Source organism: Hyla sarda, chromosome 2 (assembly GCF_029499605.1).
Source record: "Hyla sarda isolate aHylSar1 chromosome 2, aHylSar1.hap1, whole genome shotgun sequence".
Lineage (NCBI taxonomy): Eukaryota > Metazoa > Chordata > Amphibia > Anura > Hylidae > Hyla > Hyla sarda.
Window position 1 is genome coordinate 441,041,205 of NC_079190.1, and position 24,194 is coordinate 441,065,398.

General features: G+C 41.5%; 1 protein-coding gene across 1 annotated transcript in view; it reads left to right on the forward strand.

The window, feature by feature from the left end:
• Positions 1-11,446: 11,446 nt before the first annotated feature.
• TRPV3 (transient receptor potential cation channel subfamily V member 3) overlaps positions 11,447-24,194 on the forward strand; it is a 31,107-nt gene continuing 18,359 nt past the window's right edge. Inside the window, exons 1-3 of the mRNA XM_056560842.1 lie at positions 11,447-11,487; positions 17,718-17,822; positions 23,327-23,410. Of these exons, the coding sequence (XP_056416817.1) occupies positions 17,722-17,822; positions 23,327-23,410 (185 nt within the window). The 5' untranslated portion in view covers positions 11,447-11,487; positions 17,718-17,721. The remainder of the gene's footprint in view (positions 11,488-17,717; positions 17,823-23,326; positions 23,411-24,194) is intronic.

Sequence of the window (24,194 nt, forward strand, 5' to 3'; positions counted from 1 at the left end):
TGGGTGATGTGCAACACAGTAACCTCGATATATATTTATAGTGTGAGCCCCCCGACACATATATTTCTTTGTAAAAAGAGGGTGGGGTTCTCAAAGAATGCACAGTAAGGGTACGTTCACACGTACAGAATCCTGCACGGATTTGATGTGCAGGATTTGTAACTGCAGATTAGAAGCTGTGCTCAGTCATTTAGTTTACATTGAAATCTGCAGCAGAAAATCCTGTGCATGAAATCCTGCGCATCAAATCTGCATATGTGTGAACGTATCTTAAAGGAGTATTCCAGGATTTTTTATTTTTTATTTGACTATGCTACAGGGGCTGTAGAGTTAGTGTAGTTCATAATATAGTGTCAGTACCTGTGTGTGACGGTTTTCTCACAATTCTTATGTGATTTCACCCCAATATTTATTTTTACCAGCATACAAAATGACTTTTGTCTCAGATTTTTATCAGCTTGCAATGCGGCCGAGACCTGACTCACTAGTCAGCTGATGACAGGGAGCCTGTCTGCTTCAATGGGTGGAGTGATCAATCTGCAACTAATGCAACAGATGTAGGCACCCAGATTAAAAACCTCAGGTCTTTTGCATGGATGCAGCTCATTTATGTTTCAATGTGTGGGGTGGCTGATGTGGGGGAGGGGGGGGAATGGAATTATGGGATTGGTAGGCAAAAAAGAAAAAGTCAAACAGAAAATACCAGTTCAGGGCAAGTTTCCTGTCATCCTCTCCCTTCTTCACAAACTAATGCCCAAACGCTAGTAACTCTTATACATTGGTGTGTCAACCACACCCATGTATGTAAGTCCATCCATTATTGCCCATTTAACAATTCCAGTTACATATCAGTGTCCATACAGATTCCTCACATCATATGCCAGAAGAAACTAAATAAAAAGCAATGAAAAAGTAACAACTGAATGATACAGGTCACACAAAAAATTAGCCCTTAAACAGCTCAATAGGCATAAGATTAAAAAAAGTTATAGGTGTCAGAACATGGCAATTTTCAGCATACTCATAAAAAATAATGCTATTAAAAAAAAATGTAAACTGGTAAGTTAGAAAATAAAGTATGTAAATTGGGTATCACTGAAATCATACTGTCCTCCTGAAGAATCAAGATAACATACATATTATCCATATTATACATACACATATTAGTTTATACATATTACACATATTAGTCTAACTGCACAGGCAGGTCTGGTGCAAGGATTTTTGCCACCCGAGGCGAAAGCTAATTTTGCCTCCCCTTGACCCTATCATTTGGCCCAGCCCTTTGACACGCCCCATCTTACTACTGGGGTGAGACACTGTAACAAACCTCCCCCTCATTTAATCACCTTACTACTAGGGTGACACACTGTAACAAACCCACTCCTCATGTAATCACCTACTACTGGGGTATCACACTGTAACAAACCCCCTTCTTATGCGACAGCGGTTCTGGCTGGGCGGGTGTTTTGCATGAGCGGTGGGTGCTTCAGATGCTGGCTGGTGACTAACTTTCTTGCAGCATGCAGAGCGGCTGCCTATTTAGCCTATGGGCAGAACCGGCCCTGTGCCCAGGTTCATGTTGTAAAAAAGGAACATTCCCCCCTTCCCACATTAGAAAAATTGCTTTTTTATGCTTTCACCCCACAAATATTTTTTGTTTTTTTTCCCAGAATATATTATAGAAAAATGAAAAATGTCTGATAAGTCTCACAAAAACAAACACTAATTTGGGTCTGTACATAAAATAATAAAAGAGTTATGACTATTAAAAGGGGGGGGGGGGGGGGTGGAGAAGAAAAATTCATATTGCTATATAACCTTTTGCTGAATTAAAAACACAGTTTATCAAAACTAATTGATAAGAACACCAGGAGGTGTTGGTGTATGTATAACATATTATTACTTGCTGTTTCCCTATGAACAAATAGATTTTATCTTCTATAATCTCGTGACTACAATGTACAGTATAACATACTATTCCAAATGAAAATAACAATTATGTGAAGCAATAGCACTGAGTTACTGTAACCTGTCCTGCCAATAGTAAGAGGCAGATCAGGAATAGTTGGTAATAACCAGTTGCTGCTCCACATCACGGGCAGTCACCTCTGCTGGCACACTGTCTGCTTCCAAACACATCCATGAGACTGCAGCTAGGACCAAGCTATGATGCAGACTTATGGAATGTGTCCAAGAATGTGAAGACAATTATTCCTTTATGTGTGTCAGGAGTCACATGTGATGTTCCGCAGTACAGTACGTTTGTACCTGTGATCCGCACTGTGTACTGTACAAATGTGGAAAGTGCAGTTCCCCATTATGCTGCATTTAAACTATCAAGTTCACATTAAAGAGACCCCAGACTCTAAAAGTGTACCTGTCATTTGTAAACACTTTTTATAAGAGTTAGATAATAACATTATATGTATATTTGAAATATTAATTGGTTTAAAAATATGCATATTTTGGGGGGGAAAATAAAGCAATAAAATCCATTCTTGTCCTTGCAGCTATTGCCTGTATTGCATGCACTGAGGACAAGCAAGGCTCTGTACACTGAGGACAGGCAGGGTTCTGTGCAGTGAGGACAGGCAAGTGTCACGATCCGGACTGGTAAGCGGGTAGTGGATCCTCTGGATCAGAGACACGATGACGCAGGCCGTACCGGGGGACCGGTTCTAAGAAGTTATCGGTTTTCACCAGAGCCCGCCACAAGGCGGGATGGGCTCGCTGCGGCGGTAACTCCCAGGTCGTATCCCCCGATAGTGACTCGACCTCACTGACAGCTGAGACTGGCGTGGTACAGAAGGACTAGACAGAGGCGAGGTCAGACGTAGCAGAAAGTCAGGGCAGACGGTAATGGTTCGTAGTCAAGGGCAACGGGAGAAGGTCTGGAAACACAGGTTGTGGCACACACAAAAACGCTTTCACTAGGCACAAGGCAACAAGATCCGGCCAGGACAGGAAGGGGAAGTGGGTTTTTATATGTTTGGCACTAAAGAAACAGATGGGAGGTGATTAGCATTGATTTGGAACAGATTGGGCCAGGCACCAATTAATGGTGCACTGGCCCTTTAAATCTGAGAGACCCAGCGTGCGCGCGCTCTAGAGAGTGGGACCGCGCGCGCCGGGGTTGAGACAGAGGACGGGGCAGGTAATCAGAACGGGATGCGACCCGCAAGCGGACTAGTGCCGCCATGCGAATCGCATCCCCGCCGGCAGCACTGTAGCAGCGATCTCGGTGAGAGTGAGAGACCGAGGCGCTGTAGGAGGGACCCGGAGCGCTCGGCGTTACAGCAAGGTTCTGTACACTGAGGACAAGCAGGGCTCTGTACACTGAGGACAAGCAGAGCTCTGTGCACTGAGGACAAACAGGGCTCTGTGCACTGAGGACAAGCAGGGCTCTGTACACTGGGGACAAGCAGGGCTCTGTACACTGAGGACAAGCAGGGCTCTATGCACTGAGAACAAGCAGGGCTCTGTGCACTGAGGACAACCAGGGCTCTGTACACTGAGGACAAGCAGGGCTCTGTACACCGGGGACAAGCAGGGCTCTGTATACTGAGGACAGGCAGGGCTCTGTACAGTGAGGACAAGCAGGGCTCTGTGCACTGAGGACAAGCAGGGCTCTGTACAGTGAGGACAAGCAGGGCTCTTTATACTGAGGACAAGCAGGTCTCTGTGCAGTGAGGACAAGCAAGGCTCTGTACACTGAGGACAAGCAGGGCACTGTACACCGAGGACAAGCAGGGCTCTGTGCACCGAGGACAAGCAGGGCTCTGTGCACTGAGGACAAGCAGGGTTCTGTGCACTGAGGACAAGCAGGGCTCTGTACACTGAGGAGAAGCAGGGCTCTGTGCACTGAGGACAAGCAGGACTCTGTGCACTGAGGAGAAGCAGGTCTCTGTGCAGTGAGGACAAGCAGGGCTCTATGCACTGAGGACAAGCAGGGCTCTGTGCAGTGAGAACAAGCAGGGCTCTATGCACTGAGGACAATCAGGGCTCTGTGCAGTGAGGATAAGCAGGGCCCTGTACACTGAGGGCAAGCAGGGCTCTGTACACTGAGGACAAGCAGGGCTCTGTGCAGTGAGGAAAAGCAAGGCTCTGTACACTGAGGACAAGCAGGGCTCTGTACACTGAGGACAAGCAGGGCTCTGTGCACTGAGGACAACCAGGGCTCTGTACACTGAGGACAAGCAGGGCTTTATGCACTGAGGACAAGCAGGGCTCTATGCACTGAGAACAAGCAGGGCTCTGTGCAGTGAGGACAACCAAGGCTCTGTACACTGAGGACAAGCAGGGCTCTGTACACTGAGGACAAGCAGGGCTCTGTGCACCGAGGACAAGCAGGGCTCTGTGCAAGGAAGACAAGCAGGGTTCTGTGCACTGAGGACAAGCAATGCTCTGTACACTGAGCACAAGCAGGACTCTGTGCACTGAGGACAAGCAGGACTCTGTGCAGTGAGAAGCAGGGCTCTGTACAGTGGGGACAAGCAGGGCTCTATGCACTGAGGACAAGCAGGGCTCTGTGCAGTGAGGACAAGCAGGGCTCTGTGCAGTGAGGACAAGCAGGGCTCTGTGCACTGAGGGCAAGCAGGGCTCTATGCACTGAGGACAAGCAGGGCTCTGTGCAGTGAGGATAAGCCGGGCTCTGCACACTTAGCACAAGCAGGGCTCTGTACACTGAGGACAAGCAGGACTCTGTGCACTGAGGACAAGCAGGGCTCTATGCACTGAGGACAAGCAGGGCACTATGCACTGAGGATAGGCAGGGCTCTGTACACTGAGGACAAGCAGGGCTCTGTACACTGAGAACAAGCAGGACTCTGTACACTGAGGACAAGCAGGGCTCTGTACACTGAGTACAAGCAGGGCTCTGTATACTGAGGACAAGCAGGGCTCTGTACACTGAGGACAAGCATAGCTCTGTACAATGAGAACAAGCAGGGCTCTGTGCACTGAGGACAAGCAGGGCTCTGTACACTGAGGACAACAGGGCTCTGTACACTGAAGACAAGTAGGGCTCTGTGCACTGAGGACAAGCAGGGCTCTGTGCACTGAGGACAACCAGGGCTCTGTACACTACAAACAAGCAGGGCTCTGTACACTGAGGAAAAGCAGGCTCTGTACACTGAGAATAAGCAGGACTCTGTACACTGAGGACAAGCAGGGCTATGTGCACTGAGGACAATCAGGGCTCTGTACACTGAGGACAAGCAGGGCTCTATGCACTGAGGACAAGCAGGGCTCTGTGCACTGAGGAGAAGCAGGGCTCTGTGCACTGAGGAGAAGCAGGGCTCTGTGCACTGAGGACAAGCAGGGCTCTATGCACTGAGGACAAGCAGGGCTCTATGCACTGAGGATAAGCAGGGCTATATGCACTGAGGACAAGCAGGGCTCTGTACACTGAGGACAAGCAGGACTCTGTACACTGAGGACAAGCAGGGCTCTATACACTGAGTACAAGCATGGCTCTGTACACTGAGAACAAGCAGGGCTCTGTACACTGAGGACAAGCATAGCTCTGTACAATGAGGACAAGCAGGGCTCTGTGCACTAAGGACAAGCAGGGCTCTGTACACTGAGGACAACAGGGCTCTGTACACTGAAGACAAGTAGGGCTCTGTGCACTGAGGACAAGCAGGGCTCTGTGCACTGAGGACAACCAGGGCTCTGTACACTACAAACAAGCAGGGCTCTGTACACTGAGGACAAGCAGGGCTCTGTACACTGAGGACAAGCAATGCTCTGTGCACTGAGGACAACCAGGGCTCTGTACACTGAGGACAAGCAGGGCTCTATGCACAGAGGACAAGCAGGGCTCTGTACACTGAGTACAAGCAGGGCTCTGTATACTGAGGACAAGCAGGGCTCTGTGCACTGAGGACAAGCAGGGCTCTGTGCACTAAGGACAAGCAGGGCTCTGTACAGTGAGGACAAACAGGGCTCTGTATACTGAGGACAAGCAGGGCTCTGTGCAGTGAGGAAAGCAAGGCTCTGTGCACTTAGGACAAGCAGGGCTCTGTGCAGTGAGGAAAAGCAAGGCTCTGTACACTGAGGACAAGCAGGGCTCTGTACACTGAGAACAAGCAGGGCTCTGAGGACAAGCAGGGCTCTGTACACTGAGGACAAGATGGGCTCTATGCACTGAGGACAAATGGGCTCTGTACACTACAAACAAGCAGGGCTCTGTACACTGAGGACAAGCAGGGCTCTGTACACTGAGGACAAGCAGGGCTCTGTACACTGAGCACAAGCAGGGATCTGTGCACTGATGACAAGCAGGGCTCTGTGCACTGCAAACAAGCAGGGCTCTGTACACTGAGGACAAGGGGGGCTCTGTACACTGAGGACAAGCAGGGCTCTGTACATTACAAACAAGCAGGGCTCTCTACACTGAGGACAAGCAGGGCTCTGTACACTGAGGACAAACAGGGCTTTGTACACTGAGGACAAGCAGGGCTCTGTGCACTGAGGGCAAGCAGGGCTCTGTACATGGAGGATAAGCAGGGCTCTGTACACGGAGGACAAGCAGGGCTCTGTACACGGAGGACAAGAAGGGCTCTGTCGGGGACAAATTGTTGTGTTGTATTGTTATTAATGGAGTTTGTAAAATGTAAATTTATATTGGAAATAAAAAATAAAGAAAGTATGAAAAAAAAAATTAGATAAAGCATCCCGGCAGCTCAGTTGGGCTGATCGGGACATCGTGATTTTATCACAATGTCCCGATCAGCCCAACTGAGCTGCCGGGATGCTTTATTTTATTTTATTTTATTTTATTTTTTCATACTTTCTTTATAACACTGCAAAAAAAAGTGAAAAAAAAAGTTAATAAAGATCATTTAACCCCTTCCCTAATAAAAGTTTGAATCACCTCCCTTTACCCATAAAAAAAACTGTGTAAATAAAAATAAACATAAACATATGTGTTATCGCCGCTTGCGTAAATGTCTGAACTATAAAAATATATAGTTACGGTAACTAAACTACACGGTCAATGGCGTACACACAAAAAAGTTCCAAAGTCCAAAATAGAGTATTTTTGGTCACTTTTTATAACATAAAAAAATGAATAAAAAGTGATCAAAAATACTGATCAAAACAAAAATGGTACCGATAAAAACTTCAGATCACGGCGCAAAGAATGAGCCCTCATACTGCCCTGTATGTGGAACAATAAAAATGGTATAGGGGTCAAAAGAGGACAATTTTAAACGTATACATTTTCCTGCATATAGTTATGTTTTTTTTCTGAAGTAATAAAAAATCAAACCTATATAAGTAGGGTATCATTTTAATCATATGGACCTACAGAATAAAGATAAGGTGTCATTTTTAATGAAAAATGTACTGCGTAGAAACAGAAGCCCCCAGAATTTACAAAATGGCATTTTTTCTTCCATTTTGTCGCACAATTATTATTTTTTCCGTTCCACTGTAGATTTTTGGCTAAAATGACTGATGTCATTACAAAATAGAATTGGTGGTGCAAAAAAAAAAAAAAAAAAGCCATCATATGGATTTTTAGGTGCAAAATTGAAAGGGTTATGATTTCTAAAAGGTAAGGAGGAGAAAACGAAAGTGCAAAAACGGAAAACCGCTATGTCACTAAGGGGTTAAATATAGTAAATTTAGCATACAGCATTTGGCTGTTCGGGCATGCTGGGAGTTGTAGTTTTGCAACAGCAGGAGGCACGCTGTTTGGAAAACACTGCACTATTAGATTGTGTTTGACCCATTGAAGTTAAGGCATTTGCTGGCAATCCATTGGGTTATTCATCATCCATTATTCGGCATGTCACTTATTTACAAGGATGAAAAAATGCCCCTTTTTTTTATATATTGTGTGTACGGACATTCCGTTTACCATAGACATACATGGAGCACATAAATATTAAAAATACGGATACAATTTTCCAGCAACTTTTCAAAGAAATTAAGAAGAAATCAATTTAGTATAACGTGTGAGATTTACAAATATTAGAGGGGATGGGGGCTTCCCTTATATCTCCAATACTAACCTTACATTGAATACATACCATGACTATGATGAAAAATGACGCATTACATTACAATCTTAATAAGCACAACCTGTATGACCAGAAATAGAAAGGATGGATGGGAGGAGCGTTCCTCTTTCTATTACACTACACAAGGTGTTATTATATCATATTTAAGCAGGCCTCAAAGTCACCCGACTTCATTATAAAGGAATATCCTTCACATCACCGGACGGAATCATTTCTCATTGGGATACTTAGAAGGAATATACAATTTCTTTAGCTTGTATGGGAACACAACCACACAAGGTAAGCGCAGACTCTTTTGTCTCTGTACCATGTAGGTGTTGGCCACCTCTACAGTATCTTCTGAAATGTTGGCTGTTGATGCTGACTTTTATGTATAACATATATGTATATACATATATATATATAGAGAGAGAGAGAGAGTTTTGTTATTAATTAATAATATTATTGACATAGATATATATATATATATATATATATATATATATATATATATATAAGTTAGAGGTTGGTATAGTTATTTGAATAAATGGACAGATGGATATGTACATAGATGTGGTCTATCCCATTGGTTATACAACTCTTATACTGGAGTATTTGATTGGATTAATGCTATAACAATTTTAGCTGGAAGAGAGTGTTGTGCCTTATTTTAAGAGTTATGTTGTGTTTTCTATGGACAAAGCAAATAAGTTAGATTTAAATAATTGCTGTACTGATGTAGGTTTGTGGGGTGGTTTGTGGGGTCACTGTGTCTGGCATTTGTGGGGACAATGGCTGTGGCTGAAACTTATAAGGCTCCCATTGGCACTTTGTGGCTGGAACTTTTAGGGTATTGTAGCATTGTGTGTTAAGTTGTACCTATAATTTTGTCCATGTAAGAATCTATTGAGGTACAGGTTATCATTTTTACTAATTTGGTTAGTTTTTATGTTGGGAAATCTATGGTTTGGATGTGTTAGGTTTTGAATGCATAAGGAAATAAAGGGGTCTGTTAACTACACATGTGGGTCAGTGATTGACTTTTCTGCAAGGGCCCAAGCTTTGCCTGGCTGCTTGCCATTGTCCATGGATACTTTTAAATGGCCTGTGCCGGATGATCTACAAATCTAAACGGAATGGAGAATTTAAGTAGAAAACATTGTTGGTTTTTATGATTGTAGTAAAGAAAAAAAATCCTATAATTTATAAATTACTAGGAAATCTTAAACTCTGGATGTACAGATGGACTGTCAGGTCACTTACAGTCAGGCATCCATTTAATGGCTGCAATAAGATGGGGGTCCACTGTGGCCAACTTATTTTACTTAGTTTTAAAGGAGTATTCTGAGAGATTAATTTTACATGTACGTAATAGGGTATCCTTCTAATAAAAAAAAGCGATTCTAGCCTGTCACCAATCCCCTGCCAGTGCCATTTTGATGGTTCCAGTAGCCAATGTCAGGACTTCCTCTTTTTAATCTTGACCCCTGAGAAATGCCCTCTCAGCCAATCAGTGGTTGCAGTGGTGACCTGCCTAAGCGAGTGACCGTCACGCCCCCTCCCATAGACATGAATGGAGGGGGCGTGGCGTGACGTCATGTCCCCAGTGCTGGAAACCCAGAGGTTTCCGAAACTGGAGATTCAGCACTCGCATAGAATGCAGGTGCTGTAGGGAGATCGCGAGGGGTCTCAGCAGCGGGCCCCCTGCGATCAGACATCTTATCCCCTATCCTTTGGATAGGGGATAAAATGTTTTTGCCCGGAATACCCCTTTAAATGTTAAAGTTTTCCTCTGAATTACCCCATTAAATATTGTCTAAAGACCATTTGCCTAACTGGAAACATTCATTCTCTTAAATGTACTACCAGTAGTATAGTTATAAGGGTTACAGAGGTAGAAGTTGCAACTAGGCCCCAAAGTCTTGTTGCCTTGTAAGAAGACATTGGTAAGGTTATGTTAACCTCGGAGCATATCCGATCATGCACCATTGATGCTACAAATAATATCAAAAAAGATAAGGCAGAGAAGTATTAGAGTAGACCCCATCTGGGTAGAGGTAAGGGGAGAAGACAGTGACATCATTTGGGAATTAAATACAGGCATATTTTTTAATTAATGATGGATCAGCTTCAGAGGGTATTATCTGGGAAGCTTTTTAGGCGGTATTGTAAGGTATTTGGAAAGAAAAAATTGTGAGGGTGAGGAGAAAGGCAAAAAAAAGAAGAAGAAGAGGTCAGAAGGGAAGTGGAGCAAAAAGAACAGCATTTTATTGAAACAAGATCAGAAAAAGATAGAAGAGAGCGGGAGGAGGCAATAGGGAGGTATAAAGAGTTATTGGCAGCAAAGTCTAAAAAAGGAATATTCCAGTCCGAGCAAAAAAGATATTTAGAAGGAGGAAAGCCGGGAAGATGGTTGGCCAATTTGATGAAAGAAATGAAAGATAAAACAAATTATTGTAGCTGTCAAAGATAAGGATGGATTGATGGTTAAAAAAAAAAAACAGGAATAAATTGTTAAGGTCTTCTTTATAAAAAAACTTATACATGCCTCACTATCGGTAATAGGAGAAGGTTATGTTAACACTGCTGGTAGGGGCTTTTGCTTAGCGTTTTCAAATGACACATGGTAAAAGGGGATCTTTTACATTGAGGCCCAGGAGCTTCCATTTTTACCTCTACCCAATAATCAACTATGGAAAGCTAGAAAAAACAGTAATTCAACAAATTATATAATAATGATTTTATATAAAAAAAAAAATAATAGCTAACAAATTCATTACAATATATTTAAAAGTATCCTAAACATTCTGCTTTAATTCCTACAGTTTATATACAAAGTAACATTTAAAGTGATAGTGACCAAGTAAACTTGTTGTATTCTGTATTGAACAGACAGGCTGATCTTTAGCACATGAGCCGGCAGGCAGACATGTGACAGAATGACTGTAGGCTAGATATGGCAGGCACACGAGCGCTCCTGACATTGTCATAATAAACCCTATAATTATAGTCCTGTCTACTGCACGAGTAACCATGAAGAGCGGGATCCTGGCTGCTGTGGTTTATCAGCAGATCATACCCTTAGGGAAATGTGTCTGTCATCCATGATCATGTGATACGTGTCTTAGAGGTCATGTATAAAAACCAGAGTATCAGAATAACCAGTGGCTTTACCTGTGACAACCAGAAGCTTGTACTGCTTTGTTTTTTTTACCTCCACCTGTGTAGTGACAACTTGATCTGGTGAACTGACATATGTGATGCCATCGTTATGGCTGGAGGCTGTATGCCTGTGAACTGCTCCACTTCAGTGTTCCGACCACCGCTCCAGCTATAGCAGGACCGGAGGATCACTGGTCGGAACACCGATGCTGACGCGTCGCTGGTAAACACTCACTAACTGCCAGCGCGCGTCCTTCTTGCTTCTTCTCCGCTCCTCTGTGCTCCGTTGCCATGGGCGCACGCATGGGATGTGAGTGACGTTCCTGCATGTGCTAGCTCCCAGCAGTCCCCATGATTTTAAAGTAGACGCGGGGTTGCAGAGACTTAACAGAGGCGTCCCTGTGTTCCGAAAGCATCTTTCGGAACACAGGGATGTGCCGAGGCAAAAACACCCGGCGGGTCTCCCCTGCCGAACCCCCGAGACTGACTCACCGAACCCCTGGGGTTCGATCGAACCCAGGTTAAGAACCACTGCTCTAGCTGTAGACATAATCAGGGACCATTTAGGCCTCACATAAATATGTGTCTATGGTTAGACAGGACAACCAGGAAATCCTTCAATGACCCTAAATCTGTGACATTATAGTAGGTAGAGGTATGTGGATGACTGGTGTAAATGTGAAATGGACTTCTAATGTGGGTATTATCCTTCAATATTATCCGTATTATCCCTGTATGTGCAACAATAGCAGCAGGTTAGATTAGAAAACTAGTTTATAACAGGACAATAAACTACTAGTTGGGTCCAATAAAATTAAGACTGACACAGGAATTGTGTTATACATAGTACATAGCCAAGTAAATATTCCCTATTTTTATATGGATAAATTTGCCAACTAAATGAAATACTGGATCCAACCTAAATTTGGAACAGAGTAGTAAACAACCAAACACTGGACCAGATTATAAAGTAAAGTTTTCGTTCGTGAAATCTAGCCAACAACCAAGGCAATTTAGTGCTTGAACTCCAGCTTTATTTTTTACGTAAATAGGTCCTAAATTATACGCTAATCCATTTCTTTATATAATGACACAGATATCCAAACGTCTACTGCAAACTAAATTCTCTTATTGTTTCTATCACTAATGGAGGGGGCTTAGTTGCTTATTCCATGTGATTTATACACTAAACTTGAGAGTAGAACAATCTGAAGTATAATAAGCCTTTAAAGCTCCCTCTAGTGGTGGCTGTAGGCAGAAAGAATATTATTATTTGAATGGTTTGTTGAAGATTTTGAAAAAATTTGCACAGACTGGAACATAAAACCGACATATAACTTTACTTGTCCCTAAATCCGCCATTGCTCCAGCCCTCCTGCGCCTGTGTTCCATCACAATTTTCATTTATGAGACACTTCACTGGTCTCAGCGATCTCTGTTGGCATATACAGCAACAGAGGAAATGTGAGTGCCACGAGAACTATGTATGAGATGTCATTGCAGCAGACTTGGCGGTGAACACTAGAGCTATAAAAATTTAAAATGGAGCCGCCCTCACATGGGGTCCAAAGGAGCAGCTAACCCTGGCACAGGTAGAGTAGTACAGAGTAGTACAGGTAGGGTAGTACACAGTAGTACAGAACATGTAATACCTCCGTGTACTGTAGGGGGAGCTACCAGACACCAATCAGTGCATATGCTTCAGTAATACAGGTGTCTTACCAGTAAAATGCCCATTCTGATTGGTCAGATCTTCCAGCCATTGACACGTTTCACTGATCTGGACTGTCTGTAGCATTGTACAGTGAGTATGGTTTTAAAGGGGTACTCCCGTGGAAAACTTTTTTTTTTTTTTTAAATCAACTGGTGCCAGAAAGTTAAACAGATTTGTAAATTACTTCTATTAAAAAATCTTAATCCTTCCAGTACTTTTTAGGGACTGTATGCTACAGAAGAAATACTTTTCTTTTTGGATTTCTCTTCTGTCACGACCACAGTGCTCTCTGCTTACCTCTACTAAAATGGACAGCAGAGGTCAGCAGAGAGCACTGTGGTTGTGACAGAAGAGAAATCCAAAAAGAAAATAATTTCCTCTGTAGTATACAGTCGCTAAAAAGTACTGGAAGGATTAGGATTTTTTTATAGAAGTAATTTACAAATCTGTCTAACTTTCTGGCACCAGTTGATTTCAAAAATAAAAGTTTTCCACGGGAGTACCCCTTTAAGTTACAATGGTCCAAAAAAGACCAAAAGACGATTGTATGTTGATAATATTGTAACCTGAGGCCATTGTAAATTAAGGGACCATTGTAGTCTTTTGCAGCTAGACAGGAATTAATTCTATTGATTGTTGGGAATCTGAACACCTAGACCAAGACCGATGAAAACTTTTGACCTTTTTTGAAATGTCAAAAGTTTTGGCACTTCTCTGTGACGTGTCAAAAGTTTTGTGAAATGATAGTAATAATTTAAATGCTTTATTACAGAAAGTTGGCACTAAAAACGGTGTTAGGGTGGGTTCACACCACGATTTTGCTATACGGTTCCTGTATCAGGTTTTAGGTTAAAAAAAACGGATTCCTCAAAACCTGACTAAACTGTATCAAAACGTGTATACAAATTTTTATCTGTATACGGTTAAAAACCGTATACGTTTTGAACTTTTCACTCCATTATGAATAAAGTTTCCCTTGTTGACTGAAATTCCAAGAAAAAAAATGTGGAAAGTCAAAAACCGTATGGCGAAAACTGGATGGAACAGTGCGCACATACAGGTCTGTACGGTTCCCATTGACTCCCATGTTTTAAAAAAACTTATACGGTTTAATACGGTTTTTCACCTTGACCAAAAACCGTGGTAGGCTACGGTTTTCTGTCCAGGAAAAAAAAAAAAAAGGGAAAAACCGTGTGGTTTGAAAAACGGAGACAATTGTATACAACATGGTGCATACGGTTTAGAATGGGAAGCCTATGGGCACGGTTTTCTGTGCGGTTGCATACGTTTTTTTTTATTATTAAACCCTATGCCAAAACCCTATAGCAAAATCGTGGTGCGAACCCACCCTTAAACAGTAGAATAAAGCATAAAGGCAGAATAAAGCATTTTTCAACATTGTAAAATTTGAAGCAGAATTTTTGCATATTTAAAATATTTCAAAATAAACAAATCATCATATGGAACCTTTTTAACATGATTTACGGGCAATTCTGATGTGCTTAGAAGGTGTTTACTATCTTGCTTGGTTCTTACGCACATTATGACCATAATGGGGATTTGGCGGTGACGCAATGATACTCGAGAAACAATTAAATGCCTTTTGATGAGTAAAATGACTTAACATAGAAAACCTGCAACTCTAACTTCTCTCTGTCATCTTAACATGTCAATGGGCTGAACCCATCTGTATTATCAGATTATGGTACTAACAACAGTTTTAGAGGCACATACATGGGGAGCAGCAGCGCTTCCTACAGTAACCTATGTTCCTTGTTCACATAATATAGGGAATAATATACCCCATAGGTCAATGATCTCCAAACTGCAGACCTCCAGCTGTTGCAAAACTACAAATCCCAGCATGCCCGGACAGCCAACGGCTGTCCGGGCATGCTGGGAGTTGTAGTTTTGCAACAGCTGGAGGTCCACAGTTTAGGGGACCGCTGCCATAGGGTAAATAAGAACTACTGAGGAGTTCCATAACTCTTTGCAGTTTTCAGCAGCATTATCCTTATACACATCTCAGCTGTTGCAGAACCTCTTTTTGAAGAGAAAGAGGTAGTCCCGTTGTCTACTGATTGATATAAAGCCATCAGCCTTGCTAAAAGGTAAGTTTGCAGCATCTGTGGTGTTTATTTCAGTGTACACAGAACTGTATAGTATGCACTGCAGCTGCTGAAGAACCTCTTTTGTTTCTTTTTTTTTCTTTTTTTATAAAGGGAGCATTACATGTCAGTCAATGTGGAATTTCTTCATATGTTCATATGTACTCTGGAATATGTGGAGAGAAAAAACAGATAGTGGTGGCGCTGCCTGGTGCCGTTACCCGGGGCAACAAAGATGTCATTTTGACACTCAGTGGAGTGCCCACGTACCTGTGATAGCTCAACACCTGTATGCACATGTAATGGAAAAGGGAGCAGGGAAGCCTGGACCCAAATCCGTCTTGGTCACGTAATTAGCAAAGAGGAACTTCACGTAGTTGAATGAATTAACCGGAGAGGAGAAAAAAAGTTTTTTTTTTAAGGCGCACACCGCTACGGTAAATGTCACAACCACAACTTATTGTTGCACAGACGACGCGTTTAGAGAGCCACCTGCTCTCTTTTTTTCAAGTCTTATCCTAACGGATACATTTATTGTTACACAGACGACGCGTTTAGAGAGCCGCCTGCTCTTTTTTTCAAGTCTTATCCTAAAGGATAAATTTATTGTTGCACAGACGACGCATTTTAAGAGGCGCCTGCTCTCTTTTTTTCAAGTCTTATCCTAACGGATAAATTTATTGTTACACAGACGACGCGTTTAGAGAGCTGCCTGCTCTCTTTTTTCAAGTCTTATCCTAAAGGATGAATTTATTGTCACACAGACGGTGCATTTAGAGAGCCACCTTCTCTCTTTTTTTCAAGTCTTATCCTAAAGGATAAACTTATTGTTACACAGACGACGCGTTTCGAGAGCCACCTGCTCTCTTTTTTTCAAGTCTTATCCTAAAGGATAAACTTATTGTTACACAGATGATGGGTTTAGAGAGCCACCTGCTCTTTTTTTTTAAGTCTTATGGATGTTACACTTGAAAAAGAGAGCAGGTGGCTCTCGAAACGCGTTGTCTGTGTAACAATTATTTTGTATTATGGTGTCCGCAGTTGTGACATTTACCATATCAGTGTGCGCCATAAAAAACCATGTTTTTCTCCTCTCCGGTTGATTCATTCAACTACGTGAAGTTCCTCTTTCATATGTAATCTGTGATCGACTTATGCAAGAAGCGATAAGCAGCATCTATGTAGCGCCGCTCATCTGTGTCTGGGTAAGGTCGGGTTCTGACATCAGAATGTAGTATGTGCAGAATACAGATATTTAGGTGGTTACTCAGGCTTTTAAAATCAGTGATGGTCGGCAATCAGCCCCCGCATCAGTCTGCTAGTTTGGAGGGGTCATGGCACTTGGTCAAAAGCTGCAGCCACTTCTTTGTTTAAATCACATTTTGGTGCAGAAGAATCCCATTGAAGTCAATGCACACAGTGTAGTAGTGCAGTGCACAATCATTACTATGCATATGCCTCAGTGAACAGCATGCTGTGCCAAGGACTATGCCAATATCTGTACCTTCCCCTGTAGCTGCTACTGCTAAAAAGACTCATTTCCATTTCCATAGCTTGACAGCATCAACATCATTCTCCATACAGAAGACTTGGAACATAAAGACATTATGTGAACAAAACATCAACACATAAATCCCTGAGCAATTCCGTACATCATTTTCTATGTTTTTTTTCCTTTTTCCTTGTACTGTAAGAAAGAGCATATGGTTTATCCCCTTCCCCATGCACAGTTTCTTCTTTAAAGGGGATGTCCAGTATTAGAAAAACACTGCTTTTTGGAGCTTAGTTGCAATACCAGGCACAACCTGTGAACAGGAATGGCGCTGTTTTTGCAACAAAGGAGGCAATGTTTTTTCTTATACTGGACAACCTCTTTACCTGTCATTCTATTTATATCATATTAAATATGATCAGTATAGTATGTTGCTTGTTGTGTTAGTGGTTACATCACCCCGAGTAATCTCTAGAATGACTACGTCATTGTAGTCATTGTTTGTTTTTGTTGCTGTTTTTTTTTTTTCTCTTTTTTTTGTCACAACATCAATACCAATTGTGAAGAGCGTGCACAGTGCACTCATGTGTTTGATGCCTGTACCTGTTCACTATAGTTAAGTCCTGTTCTGGCTGCTTACATAAAAGCCATACATTAAATATACTTACAAACTATAGTTACAGAATATATGTTATTAACATTCTGGAATATACATGTAACATAACAAAAACCTTTAATATAGTTTGTTATTGGTTGTCTAGTAGTAAGATGCAAAACATTATTTAACCAAAGGTTAGAAAAAGGGGGTATAGTGATCTGAAAAACATCTAACATTCTAAAATACTGCATATACTACTAGTTGGGCAAATTAATTTCACAAATGTTCACTAAAATCTCAGCTCACGTGATGATTGGTTGGAAAGAACCACAATAAGAAAGAAACACTATAAGATAGAGTCTGTATACTGTGTTATATGTAGCAACATTTACATATTTAAATATTAATTTGAAAAAACAACAACTAATGTTATTGATTAAAGATAACAAAATGATAATAATTATGGTTATTATTAATATTATAGGTTTTATTATTCTGCATAAAATGTATGGCTGCAATTTTCTTGCAAAATACTGTCATTGTTTCTTTTACATTTTTATCAGAATGTTGTCATTTGATGTTATTTGTTATTTTTCTAATGTTTTTTTTTCCCCCCGGTTTATTACAGAAAGATGAGTAAAAACGAAGGCGTGCCGCTTCTAACCAAGGACAGGATTCCACCGGGGACTCCTCCCAGGACACATAAACTTCAAGACAATGGCCTGAAGAAGAGGTAAGATTATGTTTATACACATTACATCACTATTTTGCTTAGTTACCTATTTCTCAAGGGAGTCTCTTGGCTGTAAAAAGATTCTTGCCTACATTTATTTTTACTAAAATTTGATTGATATGTGGGTAGAGGCCCCCATTTACATTTTGTAAACTTTGTTTAACCGGCCAATAAGAGCCAAACCAGTCAATTGTCCAATGTTTATGGGGGGCTACTGATTCTCCCATGACAGGTGATGTTGGGCGGAAAAAATGGTTGGGCATGTTGAATGTCAATGTCTGATCCTTATGTTCTCAAGGGAACTAAATCTTGTATAGATATGTCCGGCAACATCATACTCCTCTGTCCCCACTGACAACACACTTAGCCAGATCACTCATGTGTATGGTCAGAGTAGGATCTCCAATGGAGAACTGTAAAATAGCCAGGTCCAATGGTGCTTCAACTGATACAAGTTAGGCAGGTGTAAAGTTTATAGTTTTTTTTTTATATGTCAACTGGCTCCAGAAAGTTAAACAGATTTGTAAATGACTTCTATTAAAAATCTTAATCTTAATCCTTTCAGTACTTATGAGCTTCTAAAGTTAAGGTTGTTCTTTTCTGTCTAAGTGCTCTCTGATGACACGTGTCTCAGGAACTGCCCAGTTTAGAAGCAAATCCCCATAGCAAACCTCTTCTAAACTGGGCGGTTCCCGAGACACGTGTCATCAGAGAGCCCTTAGACAGAAAAGAACAACCTTAACTTCAGAAGCTCATAAGTACTGAAAGGATAAAGATTTTTTAATAGAAGTCATTTACAAATCTGTTTAACTTTCTGGAGCGAGATGATGCATAAAAAAAAGTTTTTTCCTGGAATACCCTTTAAATCACCAAAGGTTCTTTATTGCCACTAAAACAAACAGGTTTTGGGTCCAGTACTCCCTTTTACAATGCAGCAGTAGGCTATAGTTACATGCCGGTAGGTAGAATATATACACAAAAAGATATAGATATAAAATTACAAAGTAACAGATACAACAGTTAAAACAGGTTTATAAAATGTGCAGTATTAGTACTAGTACTGCACCACTATAACTAGAGATCCATTCAGAGCCTACGGTAGTAATCCTTGGAAAGATCACATAAGGTGAGCAGTTTCTTACTATACTCTCACCTCCATTTAATCACCTGACAGTATTTACCCTATGAAGCTCTGTGCTCTACTCCTTTTTTCACAATAGATCTTCATGTGTATAGGGGGGGTTGTTAAGGATAGTTGTCGGCCAAACAACTGTAAAAAGTACACCATAAAAAAAGATATAATTTCAACTGGCACCAGAAAGTTATACAGATGTAAAAATTGCTTATATTCGAAAAATGCAAGCCTTCCAGTACTTATCAGCTGCTGTATGCTCCACAGGAAGTCATGTAGGTGATTCCAGTACAACACAATGCTCCCTGTTGCCATCTCTGTCCATGTTATGAACTGTTCAGAGTAGCAGAGGTTGGTTCTGTGGGTTTGTCTGGACAGTTCCTGACATGGACAGAGGTAGCAGCAGGGAGCACTGTGTCAGAGTGGAAAGAGCTACACAACTTCCTCTGGGGCATGCAACAGATGATAAGTACTGGAAGGCTTGATTTTTTTTAATAGAAGTAATTTACACTGTATCAGGGTGAAAAGACCTACAGAACTTCCTCTGGAGCATAGAACAGATGATAAGTACTGGAAGGCTTGATTTTTTAAAATAGAAGTAATTTACAAATCTGTTTAACTTTCTGACACCAGTTAGTTAGAAATATTTCTTTTCGCTCAGGAATACCCCCTTTAAAGGGGTACGCTACTGCTCAGCATTTGGAACAAACTGTTCCAAACGCTGGAGGCGGCGCAAGGGACTCGTGATGTCATAGCCCCGCCCCCTTGTGGCATCACGCCCTAACCCCTCAATGCAAGTCTATGGGAGGTCACGACCCCGCAGCCCGCTTCCAACATTTGGAACAACATTTCCGAAAGATGGGCAGTGGAGTACCTCTTTAAATAATATCAAACACTAGGGCAGTGGAGTGCCCCTTTAAATAACTCCCAGAAAGCACAATTTTTTCCTGGTGTAAGTAAAACTGTAACCTTTACGATACTATTCAGCAAAATTACAGAAACCTGAAGGAACGAACATAAACTGAAGACAAATGGATGTATTCAAACTTCCCTTGAAATCAGTGATATTTTTGATGGCTCCAGTATTGATTTTGACAAATTTGTTGCTTTCTGTTAGGCTGGTCTCACACCTCGTTTTCAGCCTACAGTTGCTGGGGTACGGGAGCGCCCGTTTTCCCCTGAAATCCATTTACTTCAATGAGCCGACCGGAGTCAAACGGTGACTCCGGTCGGCTCATTTTTGACCCATATCCGGTTTTGTGACGGACATAAAACTGTAGTATACTACGGTTTTATGTCCGGTCAGTGAACCAGATACAGGTTAAAAATGATCCGACCAGAGTCACCGTTTGACTCCGGTCGGCTCATTGAAGTAAATGGATTTCAGCACCGGTCTGGCTGGGGTACGGAAGCGCCCAGTTTTCCCCTCCCCCAGACGTATCATAGGCTGAAAACGAGGTGTGAATGCAGCCTAACAACTGACATAAGACATTGTATATCACCAAAATAAGGCTTAGGGGTTCAAGTCATAGGCTGTGTTGTTGTTCGGCACATGTTTGGCCCAAACATGAGGTTGTCAAAGGTTGTAAAAATAGAGGTTATCATAGGTCATACAGGTATTGTAAATGGGAAATGGAGGTTGTCAGAGGTCATTGAGGTATTTCGCATTGGTAATGGAGGTTCTCAGGTGTTATATACAAATGTTGTGTACATCTGCTCTACGTATTTGCATAGAGCCGTGTTTGTGACAGGAAATGTGTACACATCACCATTCCCTTACACAGTAGTTTCTGTGGCACCACTATGCTACCAGTGTTGAGCACCACAAAAACTCGGCATGTTGGACTAATAGTCCCATACTGAACCATAAGCTAGAGATGTACCCAACTCAGGAAATATGCGCACCGGCTTAAGGGTATATTCACATATAGCATATATTTTGCAGATTTTATGCTGTAGATTTTATGTTACATATATTATGCAGAGTTGGGGTATGTTTACACAGCATATACACTGCTGATTTTATGCTGTGTAAAGGTATGTTCACATTGCGGAATTTGTGCGGAATGTCCACACGGAATATTCTGCACAGACATTCTGCTGCAGCAGAGTCCTATTGATTTTAATGGGATTCTGCTGCACTGCTCACAGGTCAGATGTTTCTGCCACAGAAATTTCAATTCTGGAGTCCACAGAAATAATAGACATGTCTTTTCTTTCTGCAGATTCTGCAAGGAAATGCATTGCCTTCTATGAGACGGCACAATTCCGAGCAGTCCTAGCATCCAACGGATTAGTCAAATGTGCGGCATGGCCGCGCCGGTTTTCCATGCAAACATTCTGCACATTTTCCACCGTGTGAACCTGGCCTAAGGGTAGGGTCATGCATAGCACTACCCTAGCCTTACATGCTGCGGATGCACTACATGTGACCCTATCCTAAATCAATGTGAATACAAAATTAAACACAGCATAAAATTTACAAAATAAAATAAATCCATGGTGTATACACTATGTGTGAAAATATCCTTACACAGAATAAAATCTTTAGAATAACATCCGTAACGTTTTTTGCTACATTTTTGTGAACCAGTAGCAGATCCAGAGATTAGTCTCGGGAGGGGCACTATCTGGCTATAATCACATGGGGGAATGTCCGCACAGAAAATCTCTGTGTGGACATTCCCCTGACAGTGAAGCGCCGGCAGAAATGTGCTGCCTCATAGACAGCAGTGCATTTCCATGCAGAGTCCGCAGAAAGAATAGACATGTCTATTCTTTCTGCAGACACCAAAATTTGAATTTCTGCACCAGATGTTTCCCTGGCGGAAATTCTGCTATGTGAATTCTTCTTTATGCACATAGAAACATAGAATGTGTCGGCAGATAACAAACATTTGGCCCATCGAGTGTGCCCAATACACACATCTATCATACACAACTATCATACATACACACATCTATCATACACACACATCTATCATACATACACACATCTATCATACACACATCTATCATACATACACACATCTATCATACACACATCATATTGTATATACATACATTATTCATTCGCACATCTATAATACATACACACATCTATCATAAACATCATGCATACACACACACATCCACCATACACACATGATACATACACACATCTATCATACAAACACACATCATACACACACACACAACTATCATACATATACACATCATACATACATCTATAATACACACGATACATACACACACATCTATTATACATACACACATCATACACACAACTATCATACATATACACATCATACACACAGACATTTGTCATACACCCGATACATACACACATCTACCATTCATACACACACATATACTGTATAATACATACTTCATACTCCCCCTCCCTCCCCGGTCTCCTCACCCATAGCAGATCGCTGCCACGGAGATCGGGTTCCTGTGAGCGGCGGAGGGATGTAGCGGGGTCAGAGGCAGGGAGTCAGGACATCGGGGGCTTGGGGCAGACGTGCGCACCTATGTGGGGCACGTGCTGCAGAATAGGAAGACACAGCAGCTTATCCATCATCCATGATATGTGCTTGTAACCGTTGTGCCTTAAATTTGCACAACCTCACCAGGTGAGTGCGTTATTTACTCACTTGTGGAACGCACTTTATGATCAGAGGTCCCACACAAGTAAGTGCTTTTGTGTTTTTATATGTTCAATAAGTGGGCAGACAGGAAACAGGCATAAAGAGCTGGCATACATCACACTTCCTGAGATCCACCCACTAAATCTCATGGCCAAATAACAAACAGTAAAAAGTTATGAATGAGTAAAAAGAATGGAGGAGACTGACCTGGTCAGACTGCTGGCATGTTACAACATTTTACGTGTGAAAGTTTGAGTATACTTTAAGCTTGTTAAAATCCAACTTTCCAGTGTCCAGTAGAATTGTAACATTTATAATGTGCATAGTGCAATATACATGTCTATCTCTCACTACCACCCAAAAATTATACAGTAGGTGTCAATTATTTTAAGATTTCAGTCCTTAATCTGCCTGAAAGCTATAATCAGAATCTTAAGCAACCAAAACTACTTAATTGGACTATTGCTATTCTTAGGTCCATCGCCCGTATGCATGTATGTATCATAAGCGACTTAACAGGTTAGGGGAGATTGGCTCTGCCCTAAATTATGCCACTCAGATACCGAGTCCTTCCTTAATGACAAGACACTTGGACTGTTCGCTCCTGTAGCAGATGTCCTGTTCAAGTCCTTAGAATATCATTTTTTTAATATAAATACTATTACTTTTACAATGTCGCAATTTACTCTTGAACCCTTACTAACAGACGCTTCTCTCGGCAGTGATACAACCGATTTTCCTGTTGTGCCAAGTAAAATTTCATTCCCTGTGTTCTCCAGACCTATGGACTCCAACATAAAGCCTTGGTGAGTACCAATATTTAGAATCATGTGGCAATGTTACATTTTTGGGATCGATTTCTTGTATAAAGTTGTATTTGTTTGTATTTATGATAGTGACATATCCATAGTGGAATTTTAATAGATTGACAAAAGTCATTTTTTTTTCTAATCCCATCGTAAACCTATGAGAAACAATAATTAAATTGTATATAATATATCATGTACTGCCTTATTAATATGATGATTGTAGCATTATAATAAGGTATACCAGAAGGGCACAGTAGTTGGTGCCCAATATCTGGGACGAAATGAGTATCCTATTTTCTTTTCGTTGAGATGAAGTTTCAGCACTCACCCTATGGGTATTACATGAAGTTCCTCAGCATAGAAACTGTAGTAGTTGATATTGCTCTAATAAGGTGTGATAGAACATAAAAATATAGTTGGTTATATACATAATACCTCAGCAACCTGCTTTGAATTGAAATACATGGTCTGGTATTGAAATATAGCAAACACAGATGGCTTATTTTGTTCAATCAGATTTATTGGCTCTTTAATTTCAATATTTAGGTCTACGAGACGAGGTGGATAACAAAATGACATTGGTGGTCAGTCGTTCCGCAGCTCAGATCTCGAATTATGCTTTTTTAAATAAAAAGTCCAATCATGGTCCAATGCCCATGATAGTGTTAAATGGTCTCTAAAACGTACTCCCACTGAAGAGCCATTGAGTTATTCAAAGGAAAGTGCAGTATTATATTATCTGAGTACATAAGGGCCGGGCTATTTCTTACAAATATAATAT